We start from the raw sequence: 13,341 nt of genomic DNA, 5'->3' as shown, positions 1-13,341 counted from the left end.
CTCTCTCTCTCTCTCTCTCTCTCTCTCTCTCTCTCTCTCTCTCTCTCGCGCACCCGTTGTGTCCGGGTGGTTGCACAAACGACGGTGGACGGTGAGCCGCGGTGGCTCGGGTCGGCGAGAGACTGCGTGTGTTTGCGATCGCTTGCCGATCAGTGTAGCTTGTGAGTGAGTGTGTGTTTGTGCACACACGCAAGGACAGACGGGTGGATGGACGGACGGGCGGAGCTGCAAACACTTAAAACGGTGACTCGCTGTTTTGTCAAGTCTCGCCCCACCAGCCCCAACGATCCCTTTCGATGATGTGACGACAGATTTTGGGATCGTGTTGCGGCAGCGGTAAGAAGGTGGCTGGCGCAGTGCGCGAAGTCCGAGAGGGCGCCACCGCATGTGACGTATGGCTGGGTCGATCGCTTGCGTCAAGCCCCGCGCCACGTGCCACGGTGACCGTCGCCCCGAGATGGCGCGATGGTGGGCCCTACATGTGTGTCTGTGTGTGGTAGGAAATGTAAGCGATCGCCACCCACACGAACTCTCGGATTTGTTGGCGAACCCTCCCATATGTCGCGAGCGCCGAGAGGTTCGTTCGTTGCTGGGCCGTAAAGTAGCGCGGCGCGTGGCGCCCTTACCTTCGATCCTAATCCTTTTGAGATGGGGGGTGAGGAGGGGACCGAGTTTCGAGACATGCATTCTGCGCGCTGTTTGTTTTCCTCCCCAACGTGTGTTCTCTGGACGAATGACGTCAGCGCGCGCTTTGCCCAGTATTCGCGCGCGTCGCAGATGAGGTAATCCTCTTATTTTGCATTCGGTGGCGCAGCTGATGCGCCACCCGGTCTGCTCCGCTGGCCAGCCCGTCGCTTTTCAGTGCCTTAACCCCTCTTCGGTGTGTGACATCAGCCACGAGCTTTAGTTTGAAACTGACGAGTTCTCCACGTTTCCCCGTGTTTCAGATGATCCAGGAGGAGGTGCTAAGCCCAGTATGGAAATATCAGACTTCCCGAACGAACGGAATAGCACGTCTTCGGTGAGCCAACAGCAGCCACACTATCCCGCGGCGGGCCCGGTCAACGGTGGGTCGAGTATTGTCATCAGCAGCAGCAGCAACAACAATTGCACTGGGGAACAACGGAAAGCTGCCACCGGAGAGCCCGTCAACAGTGCGATTAGCGGCCCAAGCACGATAGCGCAGAACGCCAGTGTGGCAGCGGTGGCGGCGACGGCGACGGCGACGGTGACGGCGAGCAACAGCAACGTGATCGCCAGCAATTGTGCGCCATCCAATCACAAGTACCTGCATAAGAAGTTTAAGCGTATTGCCAGTGTCACCCCCACGGAGGAAGAGGACGAGAGGGAGCGAAAGGGGAAGAGCAGTGCACAGGAAGCGACCGTCGCCGCCGCCGTCGCCACCGCCTCGGGTGGGAGGCTACTAGCGCTCGGGAACGGGTTGTTCGAAAGTTCCACCTCCAGCAGCACGGCGAACACGGCGGCGTGGGTAGCACAGCACAGTCATACGCCACCGGGCCCGGCCACAGATCTATATGGTGGTGGTGCAGTCGGGCCGTCCTATCCCGCGGTGGTGCACCAACAACCGGTGGTGGTCGTACGTCCTTCCGCGACGGTGGCTCCCCTCATAAACCTAGCGTCTTCCACGGTGGCGCCTACACAGCTCAACACCCAACTACGCATCATCGCAGACGATGATGAATGTGCCAAAACCGGGATAGTGCGAAAGTCGACCACCATCAGCGGCAGCCGTCGGCAACTTGCCAACGGCAGTTTTTACGTTCCCGGTGCCGTCGAACAGCAATCGTCCTCGGCGTCCGGGGAGCTGATCGATGCTGCCACCGAGTATCGGAAGCAGCCCCATTATTCAACGTTGCTGCACCCTGTGGAAGCGGTTATCGCGTACAGTCCACAATCGTACCATCCTCAACCGCTGCTGCTCCAGCAGCCGGTCAGTAGACATCAAAAACAAACCAGTACCACCAACAACAACAGTAGTGTCACCATCGGGGGTGGCAGTGCTAGTGGGCAGCCATTATCGGCGTTGTCATTGTCTCTCGCTGATAGCTGTGATTTGGGTAGCGGTGCACCGATAGTGGCCGCCGTCGGACCGCATCACGGCGATCACCCGAGCCGGCTCGCCCGATCGCCCCAACCGCGGACGACCCCGGTACAATTCATCGTGGGCTATCAGCATCATCAGCAGCCGGCGGAGTATCAGCTTCACCATCAGCAGCTGCGCGCAGCCTCGTTCGATGGACAGCAGCCCGTTCCTTTGTTGCTTCATCAACCTCACAACCATCATCAGCAGCAGCAGCAGCCGTCCGCCGGTGCAGGGTTGATGTACGCATCCGCCGGAGGAAGCGCCTACGTTGGTGATAACGAAGCGACCATCCAGCACCACCACGACCGTCACCACAGCCGTCATCGCCGTCATCATCCCTCCGACGGGGTGACCAGTGTCGCGACCCGTTCTTCGTCGCCTTCGGGCGGCTCGTCTGGTTCACCGTCGCCCCCGGCGGTAGCAAGTGCCATAGCCGCAGCGGGGGCCACAGTTGGTCTTCCAAATAGTACAACCCTTCTAACCGCGACTTGCAACACCGCGAGTGGTGCTGCAATCAACCAGCACTTCCACAGTGCTGCCGCCTCAGCCACTGCCATCGCTCCCGGGGCCAGTGGTTCGTCTATCGGGCGGTACGTGTGCCCGTACTGTCAGATGAACTGCAGCAAACCGTCGGTCCTGGAGAAGCACATCCGACGGCACACGAACGAGCGACCCTTCAAGTGTGTTCTGTGCGGAATCGCGTTCAAAACGAAAAGTAACCTCTACAAACATCGACGGTAAGTAGCCAGTGGCTATGTAACTGATAATATTCACACACTCATCCACTTGTTTGGCACATGCGAATCGTAGCTCGCGAGCACATGCTTCGAAAAGCCAGGGCGAGGATTCCTCGGGACATCCGCTGCTGGACGAGGACGGTGCATCGATCGGTGGGTCGGACATTGATGATAAGGAGCTGAGTAACAGTGGTTCCGAAATTGTGAGTATGCCTTAGTCCCCCTTTAAGAGCGTCGGATTTTAGTGTTCTTTCGTGCCAGATGAACTATCGTGGATCTCCGATGGAGGACCGAGTGCACTCACCGCAGCAGCTGCTGGTGGAGAAACCGTACAAGCCCAAGTTCCACAATGCAGCCCTGTACAGTACAAAATTCGACTGTAAACCGGTGGCGACCGTTGGCCCGGTCGGGGCCAATGTGAACGTCGTGTACTCCAGTGCACCGCAGAGTAGCGTTACCAGTAGCAGTAACTCTGGCGGTGGGTCATTCGGATCAATCGCACAAGCAGGAGGAGGTTCTGCGCATGCCGTCGGGGGACCACACTATCTGGTAAGATCCATCGTCGGACACCAGGCGGGAGTAGAGTTACTGACCAACGCGTTGGCCTTTCAGAACGGACAAAACGCAGAATCGCTCGAGCAGCACATATCCAAGCTTATCATGCAGAATGAAGCCATCGTCGATGTGGTGGAGGCTCCGTTGCAGAAGAAGTACCATAAAATAACGGGCATCAGCCGCGGCATTTCGGTTACCGGTGTCGCTCCCACGCCAGTTATTGGTGGCGGCGGCTGTGGCGGCTCTTCCGTGTCGGCGGGCAGCAACCATATGCAAGGCCAAATGGCACCGGCGCATGGGCACGACTCGACTTCCAGCCGTCTCCTAGCCAATGCATTGCTGCACAAACGGCAGGCAGAAGAACAGCTACTTCTGCAGCAGCAGCAGCAACATCATTTGCTACAACAAATGCAACAGCAGGAGCAACAGCATCATTATTTTCACTACCTTCATCATCCCGGGCAGCAGCAGCAACAGCAAAATGTGATAAATTTGGCCGGCAAAGCGATTGTGGCACCAAAAACTACCGCCGCTGTTCGGCAGCAGCAGCCGCAGCAGCAACAAAGACAACCGTTACTACCGGTGGTAACATCGTCGCTGACGTCGGTCGGTGACAATGCCGAAAGTGGCCCTCTACTGTCGAATGGCCCAGAAGGGGCGTCTTCTTCTACTGTTACAAGGCCTGGGAGCAGGGGCACTACGAATGCTTCAAGCAACGTGGATGCCGATGAGCCAAATGCTGGTGGAATACAGCCTTTGAACCTCACCAAAACGACAAACACGGCAGATTATTCGTTATCGATTTTGGACACTCCCAAATCGCAGGCCCCAGTTCTCCCGCAACCAACGGTTCCAGCGACGGCGACGGTCATCACCGCTTCGGCAGACGGTGAGACGTCGCACGCATTGAAACCGTATCGCAAGCGATTGCTAGAACCGACATCAGCAGTATCCGTGGTGGCAGCGGTCGTGGCACCGACTGTTACGATGACGTTCGTGACAACTTCGTCGTCGGCGGTTTCGGTGTCCTCCAGTTTAGGCACACCATCGACGGCAGCGATAGCGCCAGCAGTGGATATGGCACAACCACCACCGCATCACGTTCCGTTGCATGTACAAATTTCAACGGCACCCAGTGTCCCCACTATCGTTCCTCCGCTGCGACCAACGCCGACCTCGACACCGCCAATGACTGTGGCGAACCACCCGCAGAATCCGGAGCGTTCCATCATCAAGGATCTGCTGCTCAACTCGCGCGGCTTCGGGGTGGTGCAAAACCCGGACGGTGAGAATGGCGAGAATCTGTACACGTGCAAGATGTGCAGCACTTCGTTCCGGGATGTGGATTCGCTCAAGTATCACATGATCTGCTACTGCCCGGGTAGTGGCAGCAATCTGAACAGCCCGTCGTCATCCAGCGCCCCGATCAGCCCGGTCGGCTCCCCGTCCGCAGCGGCGGCCTACATACGTTCGCGCTCGGTGAGCAGTTTGAAGCATTTGGCACGCTCCTCCCTGAACCCACCGGCCACCGCTGGACGCCAGCCTTCGTCGCTGTGCAAACTCGCCAAGTCTCAACTAACGAGACCCCGGTTAAAGCCGGAAAATATATCGATCGCTCCGGCAGCGCTCGGTGGCTCGTCACCGGCACAGCTGCCTGGCGGCGACGGTACCGGCAGCGACGGTGCAGGTACATCGAAAAGCGCAAACACGTCGTTCGAGTTGATACAAAATCCGCTACCGTCACCAGGACCGCTGCTCGGAAACACGCGGTTAGTGGATCCACAGCGTGGCACCGATAGTAAATCGCAAAAGCAAACGCCGTTAGCCGACCGAGTGGTGGAGGCTGCAACGGGCCGGCGTGAACTGGAAAAGAGCGCTGAAAGGAACCCACAAACCACCGTCAACCGTCAACTGTACGGCAATCAGCGCGAAGAAACCGTTGACGTGGTAGCGGCGGGATTGTCCGCACAACCGTACCGGGAAGCCACGGTTGTCGAAATCGATGACGAGGAGTCTCGCGAGCGTGCGTTAATGTTTCGCCGGACGTTGCAGTCCGGTGGTAATGCGTTGATTGAGATTGCTAAACCATCGTTGGAGCCATCGTCGGGTCGTCGTTCGTCATTAAAATTAGACTCCGCCAGCATCGCGGCCATCGCTGAGGGTTATGGTGGCAGTGGCAAAGTGGCAACGACGACACACTTTCACTTTCCACCAATCAACCAGATTACGGCCTACAATCCGCTGACGCTGCCAAAAGGCGTCGCTAGGCAAGAGACTGCCGATTCCGGTGCTTCACTGGGTCAGGCGTCTCAGATCGTGCACGGTGGAAAGCTGATTCCCTTTGTGCAGGGCATGCCAGGTCCAAACACGCTCACCGCGGTTGCTGTGCCCAGTATGGATGCGTTACAATCGGTCCGAAATGCCTCCAGCGTCAGTACGACAGTGGTCAATCTGCAGTCCCTGTTAACGATTGTGGTACCTGCCGGTAGCTGTTCCACTGCCTCGAGCGGTTCCACATTGGTACCGCTAGCGGGCGCCAGTACGCTACCCTACAAAGTGCATTCATCGGCGACCGATAACACTTCGTCGCTGCTGGCGATCCAACAGATCTCCCGCGGACCCGACCTGGCGATGGGTTCCACTGTGGAAAAACATCTCAAAAAATCTTCTGCTGCAGGAGGAGTGCCACCAACGAAGAATGGATTTTGTCGTGAAATCTGGTCACCGGCCAAACAGCAGACACAGGCGGCCACAGACGTGCTGGTGTCGGCTACTGCCAAAAAGAGTTTCAACTTCACACGGATCGCTGATAACATAAGTCCACGCAAAAAAGAAACCCCAACAGTGACGGCGATGCGCGGTACCGGTGGGCTTGTCGTAGAGGGAACGAAAAAGACCGAGGAAGTGCGGTACTTCAATTTCGAGACAATGATATCAAAGTCGGAAATACTGATAAAACCGCCACCACCGCCGGCCACCGTCGTTACACCAACGTCATCGGCGGCGCAGCAACACGATAGCGCACCGATACGTGCCTCCCCGGTGCCCCCGGAACAGGGTAATCCGGTGCCTGCCAGTGGCTCGTTTTCGGCACCGCCGAAAGCGAACAGATTTCTGCGCCCCAACACACTGCCTCTGAAGCCGGGTACCTTCACACCGAAGCGCCACCATGGCATTACGCCGACCAACAACACGATGCCGCTGATTTCACCGGAAACCCCACGCCCATCGAAGAGCTGCCGGGAGCTGTACTTTAACGGCCACGCGTACACGAACATTGGCCTGAAGTCGAGCACGAAACCGTTCTACTGCACCGTAAACAAGACGCAACCGTTCTACTTCCAAACCACCAAGCAGCTGTCCATGTACAGCAACTGGCAGGTCCACCCGGAGAACGATCCCCATCCGCTCGGGTTCGGCCAGGTTACGGTGATGGCGCTGTACGATTCGAACCAGCAGCTCGACCGACGGTACTCCATAGCCGGCCCGAAAACGGTCCCGCTAACGGTGGTGACCAGTCGAGGTGACGTTGCCATCAGCGCCGCAGCGAATTCACCGGCGGAAGCTAGTGTTCGCACCACCCCGGTGGAGGTGAAATCGAGTGTCGCTGGTTGTCGCTCGCCGTACGCACTGACGGCAATGGTTGTGGCCCAACCGCAGCAGCAGCCATCGGCTGTCGGTTGTGCTACATACGGTGGTGGGCACAACAATGTTTCACCGCCACCGTGTGAGGGAACACTTTCCGTATCATCTGAAACGCCCATGCTCAATGAACCTTCGATGGAGGCGTCCATTGGTTCCACGTCTCGGCAGCCATCACCGCGCAGCGAGTCAGTCGAGCCACCGCTCTCCGGGGGCTTCGAAAGTACGGAAGAATACACGTACGTACGCGGGCGCGGCCGTGGCAAGTACATGTGCAAAGTGTGCGGTATTCGGTGCAAAAAACCGTCGATGCTTCAGAAACACAAACGCACCCACACCGATGTGCGGCCGTACTCGTGTCAGTACTGTAGCTTCCAGTAAGTAATGGCAATGGCCCTGTGATGGGTGCCTTGATTTGCCTGCCTTTTTCACCGCCAATCTTCTTAATTTGCAGCTTTAAAACGAAGGGCAATCTAACGAAGCACATGAAGTCCAAAAGTCACTACAAAAAGTGTACGGAATTGGGCCTTAATCCTGTGCCGGTGCGCGTCGATGACGATGGGACAGTGGACATCGATGTTGAGGGCGATCAGCAGTCCGTGTCGAGTGAGCGTACATCGACGATACCGGGCGATTCCGATACTGCCACCGATACGGATGCCGGCGATACGGATGACAGTGGTACGTAGTGGTCGGCGCTTCGAGGCGCAAGACGACGTTCTAATTTACAAACTCTCTCACCTTACAGAAGAATCCAAAAATCGACTGCCAGAGCACGAGGCAGCCCAAGGTTTGCTGTCGTTGTCGATGACTCGGCCAACATCAGCCTGCAGCAGTCTCGGTGGTGGTGGCGGCGCTGCGTCTACCATGGTGGGTATGGGGGATGCAACCGCTAGCACGGCATATGTGAAGCACCCCGTAGCCTACATGATGCCACTGGAGGCCGGTCCCAGGATGGAGGATCATTTAGGTTCGTCGCTAACGCTGGAGGCAATATCCGCCGAAGCTACGATTAGGCGAGACGCCCTTCCGACGAATGACATGTCTGCAACGTCTCCAGCGGCAGCAACACCACCACGGCGGGTAATTACGTTTGGTAGTGGACCGAAACTGGAGTACAACTTGCTCAAACACGAGCAGTACTACTCGGATCCGAACGTGGGCCGAAAGAAGCGGGATTACGAACGATCGTTACCGAACGCAAGCGAAGAAGCAGCTCAGGCAGGCGATGCGGATGATGAGGATGAAACGGCCCGACCGATGGATTTGACCAAGAAACCCAGACAGTTCATGGCCGAACGGCGGGATGCTGTTGAGGTGGTCGCAGTAACCGGAATCACTGCCTCCGACGACCCACGCTACGACGATCGGCGGTTGTCGATCAACTATCATCCCCAAACACACAAGCACCCACTGGCCATGGTAACGCCGGCGGCCCAGTCGATCGAACTAATGAGCCATCACGGCTCGTTACAACAAAACCTGCACCAGCAGCAGCAGCAGCAGCAGCAGCAGCAGCAGCAGCAGCAGCGATATGCGTGTGCAGTGCAAATGTCGGACGTGTTGACGCCAATCACGGGCACGGCCAACCTCTTGACCACCCTCGTGTCAAACACGGACAAGATCCCATTGATGATACCGTTCGAGCCAACCGGTGGCACCACTCCCAGTGGTGTTGATGGGAATGCACATTTTCATGAGTACCTGAAACAAAGGGCCCTGCAGGATACCAAGATCAAACAGAGCCAAATGAAGCCCGGTTGCGGTAGTGGCATCCTAATGATGCGGGACACCACACCTCCGGTTCAGCAGCACCACCAACATTATTTAGTGCAGTCGAATCTGCTATTGCAGCCCGCTGTAGTAGACCCGAACCACCAGAAGGCACTGAGTCAGCCACCGGCTCAGGGACAACCGAGCGCCGCAATACCGTTGACTCCAATACCCATCACAACGACGACGGTGATCGGCGGTGGTGCCCCGGCGACAACGGAACGTGTTTACCGTATTTTCAATGGCAAGAACGAACGCCATCGTACCACGCCCAGTTCCATCGCTGTCACTCCTACAAACACGATTACGTCGAGTGCCGTCGTGTCCAGCGGTGAGACCTCGCTGGGTGAATCGAAAACACAGGTAGAAGTGCCACTGGGTACGGCGATCTGTTCCGTGGTTCCGGGGGCACTGCCTGTAACGGTCACGTGCGCCACTGTGGTGCGTGTGCTGGGTGGAGCTGAGTGCCCTCCTCTTCCCGAGAATGCTTCCCCGATGGATACTCTGGCTGAAATAGCGGCCGGTTCGCTCAAGCTGGACGTTACCAAGGTGCCACTGACAGTGCCGGGTGACAAAGCGGTGGAACTTGCGGCTCCCGTGCCTACCCATGTTCGTTCGCGGAGCAACAGCTCCACATCGGTTGCAAACAATGGTGCGCCCGTGGTGCCGGAGAGTGCCAAAACGTTGGCTTCCGAGTATCTGAAGCTGACCAAATCAGTTACAAATGCGGCGGGCAAGCGCAAGCGTGAGGACAGCGAGAGCGGGAGCACTACCTCAGATCAGGAGGGCCCAATCGGTGTACCTCCCCCGTCGACGGTGGCCGCCATGCTTCCCGGGAGTAATAACTCCGTATCGTCCGAAGGTAGACCGGTCGCAACGGTGGCCCCGATCCTGGCAAACATTAATCCGCAAGCTTCCCAGCAACAGCAACAACCGGGTGACGGAATGGTGCTAAGTGCTCCAGCGAGTGTGGTGACCAGCAGCGCGATGGGAGCTGTCGCTGCACCGTCGGTAGCGACGGATCTTGCCGCAGCGCAGACCATTGGTCCCGTCCGGAAGGTGGTCGTCGGCGAGGACGGCTTCAAGGCTTCCGGTGGCGAGTTTGTCGCGGGGACGGCACCTACTTTCTCCCACATGCAGGAGGACGGCGGCCGGCCGGTCTGTGAAATATGTCACAAAAAGTTCCACAAACTGTCCCAGCTCAGCATCCACATGAACATTCACTACATGGAGCGCAAGTACCGCTGCGAACCGTGCGGGACCAGCTTCCGGTCGCAGGGCCTCTACCTGAAACACGAACGGTCGGCGACGCACCGCAACAAGGTGTCGATGACGAACACGTTCGGCGTGGCAACCGACACCAATCCGCGACCGTTTTACTGTCGCGACTGTGATGTCGGGTTCCGCATCCATGGCCATCTGGCGAAGCATCTGCGCTCGAAGCTGCACATCCTCAAGCTGGAGTGTCTCGGCAAGATACCGTTCGGGACGTACACGAAAATCGAAGAGTCTGGCATGAACCTGAACGAGATCGACACATCCGACTGCGAAAATTCGCTGTCCAGCTTTCAACGGCTCGCGATTCAGCTGAAGGTGAAGGATTCTGCCAAAATGCTTCCAGCTGGCGGCAGCAGCAGCAGCAGTGGTATTGGTGGTCGCCCACTGTCTAGTGGTGGTGCTTGTGATAACGAAACGGACAGCTGCGACGAAACCGACAATGGCGGTGTTGGGACGAACGAAGTATCTAGTGGTGGGGCTGCAGCGCCACAGAGGAAGAGTGCGGCTGAGCCTTCATCCGAAGATTCTTCCCAGCCAGAGTCGCACCCCGGAGGAGGTACCCGAGCGAATCCGCGTGTATCGGTGGATAGCAGCAGCAGCAGTAGTGAGCGGCGGCAAGGTTCTAGGATCGACTCCGTTGACGGAGGACCACCGCTGCGTAGTGAAAGTGATATCGAGCCGCGGAACATAAACAACAACGTGAAGCGCAAATCTGATGATACGCCGACGGTTGGCGGTGAGAGCTCGGCAGCTTCCGACGCTAAACGGTCACGATACGCGAACGAATTGGACGCCAAAGGTTCGGCTAACCTGCATGCTATCGAATAGATTTCTTTTCTACCGTGTGGCAGACGGAGTAACACTACTATCGTCGATCGTACGGACGTCGTCGATAATCGTTTCATAGGTGAGTGCCAAATTTTACTTCTGTGGGGTGGTGGCAAAGTAAAACAAACTATAAGTGTATTAAGGTACTACCATTCTAAAGTGCAAAAATACTACGCTGGAGTAGTGTACCCACAAAACGTATGTGCCAATCGAACGCGCGGTTTTTCTTTCCTTTCCACAATACAAATGAACTCACAAACAGCAGCAGGAGCCTTCGTAGAAGGTACAATTTATGGTTTATTTCAATATGTTGCACAATAAGCAGTTATTGTTACACCGTCGGGATTAATAGCGGTTCGGTACGAGATCTGGCCATAGTGTGGTCACCGGTAAGCGTTACGTGCGCGCTGTGGTTTAAGTAGGATTACAACACACGTTCTGCCACCCCATAAGGCGAACGAACTGAACATCTAGGATAGAGGACCCCGTCGAAAAGAGTGGACAAACAGAAAGCATATCCTGTGTAGGCATATAATCCGTGTACGAAGGCGAATGAACCTCACCGATGAAGTCACTATAAAAAAAATGAAACGTGCTCCACAGCGCACTGCAAAGTGGGCGCGTGAAAGTGACAAAAATGTACACTAACTTCGCAAAGTTTGCGTCAACGAAGGAGTGTTTAGTATCGAGGATTAACAGATACCCTTTTTCGATGTGGACGAACCAGAAACAAAAAAAAACATACACAAACCTCTACACATCGAATATGCGATAAAATGATATGAAAACATATTATATATTTTTATACTGACCAAGTTTTTCGGTTCCTCGCGCCTCTTGTCACAGGCTTATTTTTTGAAATCCCTTGACCAAGAGCTTGAGGCTAAACCTCTCTTCCTTAGGAATTTTTTGGCTATTATATGATATGTCCTATTGGAAGAAGCAAACAAAAAAGGAGAAGAAAAAACGGTACAACTGACACTTTTACCTACTTCGTGTACACCACACCGTCTTTATCAGTCGAAAGATATCCATTGATCCATCGAGATATTTGTTACTTTTCCAAAGAAAGACAAACAAAAACATAGATAAAGTGGGTTTTACCCTCTTAGAGACCCGTTGTCGCATATCAACACACTTTTGCAACAATCTATTGTTGAACGAGAATACCAATAGATGAACACCAGCACACAAAATATTGGGGAAAGGTTCGTGGAAAACCGTCACGGCGTCGTCATGATTGATTACGCGTTTTTGTTGGAATTTTTTTGGAAACACTGTATAAACTAGCTTCTCGTTATTTGTGGGATAATTTTTATTCTGTTCGACAGCCACTTTAGTGCCACAAGTGAGCTTTCCACTTGTGTTATTTGCACAAGACCTCTGACGGTTTGTGGCGTCGTGCATGGTTTGTTTTGGGAAAAGAATGCGACCTTTGTGCGTTCATTTAAGACAAGAAATTCAAAAACACATCGCTATATGCCCATTACACATCAAAAACATTCGTTCGCGACCGACATTATTGTAGCGTAGTGCACCAAATGCCCAAACAATTTTAACATTAACGTAGAGGCCAACGGGTGGGACCGATTCTGTCAACCGATGAATGAAAACAAATGAAAAAAAACGTAACTATATGATATATGTATATAATGAGTTAAAAACCAGAAACACAAGCTAAGCCGAGAGCTACTAGTAGATATTATACGACTCATTACGATATATATATATACAGCAAACACGATATATTTCATAGTAAAAAGAAGGTGATTTTAGGATGTAAAACTCTAAATCAGTAACAAACGCAAAGTGAACGGGAAATACAATTACACCTAAGCATCAATCAAACTCAAGATGATAAAAAAATGGAGTAAAAAGCTGAAAATTCCTCACTAAAAGTAGTAAGCCACAAAAAACAAAAGTCGGGCGACAGTAGAAAGCAAATAATCATTGGCAACAACGCACACAACTTGTTAATGTTTTACAAAATATTGAAACAGACAGCGATTACTACTACTACTACTGTGTAAACCCGCGGACCAGAACCGGAACGATAGAAACAGAGAGAGTGACAGAGGATTTTCAACCGTAGTCAACCGTCATGCGTTGTGCTGCTTCTTGGAAGACAGTTTCGAACAACGCAACGAACATTAGACAGTGTTGTGTGACCACAAAGAGTTTGATTGAGAGCCAACAATAAATTGGAGGTGTAATGGATACAAAAAGCGGATTTGGACACGAATAGAACTAACATGTGCATTCTATTTTATGCAATAGAAAAACGCAAGTCAAACCGAGCGCAGTCAACAGAGCGCCGGTACATGCTATCAGTTAGGGTTATATCTTATAATTGAGTAATATACAAACCGATATACGATCAGTAGAGCGAATGGCCGATGTTTCCTTTTTGGTTTCCCTCTTCTT

General features: G+C 54.3%; 1 protein-coding gene across 1 annotated transcript in view; it reads left to right on the top strand.

The window, feature by feature from the left end:
- Window positions 1-13,290, top strand: part of LOC131215909 (uncharacterized) — a 29,204-nt gene extending 15,914 nt beyond the window's left edge. The window contains exons 3-12 of the mRNA XM_058210305.1: window positions 948-2,841; window positions 2,915-3,044; window positions 3,103-3,301; window positions 3,350-3,390; window positions 3,454-7,415; window positions 7,493-7,719; window positions 7,787-7,984; window positions 8,060-8,460; window positions 8,581-9,132; window positions 9,175-13,290. Of these exons, the coding sequence (XP_058066288.1) occupies window positions 948-2,841; window positions 2,915-3,044; window positions 3,103-3,301; window positions 3,350-3,390; window positions 3,454-7,415; window positions 7,493-7,719; window positions 7,787-7,984; window positions 8,060-8,460; window positions 8,581-9,132; window positions 9,175-10,917 (9,347 nt within the window). The 3' untranslated portion in view covers window positions 10,918-13,290. The remainder of the gene's footprint in view (window positions 1-947; window positions 2,842-2,914; window positions 3,045-3,102; window positions 3,302-3,349; window positions 3,391-3,453; window positions 7,416-7,492; window positions 7,720-7,786; window positions 7,985-8,059; window positions 8,461-8,580; window positions 9,133-9,174) is intronic.
- The last annotated feature ends 51 nt before the right edge of the window (window positions 13,291-13,341 follow it).

Source organism: Anopheles bellator, chromosome 1, assembly GCF_943735745.2.
Source record: "Anopheles bellator chromosome 1, idAnoBellAS_SP24_06.2, whole genome shotgun sequence".
NCBI lineage: Eukaryota > Metazoa > Arthropoda > Insecta > Diptera > Culicidae > Anopheles > Anopheles bellator.
Note: the sequence above shows the minus strand (reverse complement) of the source record. Positions and strands in the feature narration are given on the sequence as shown.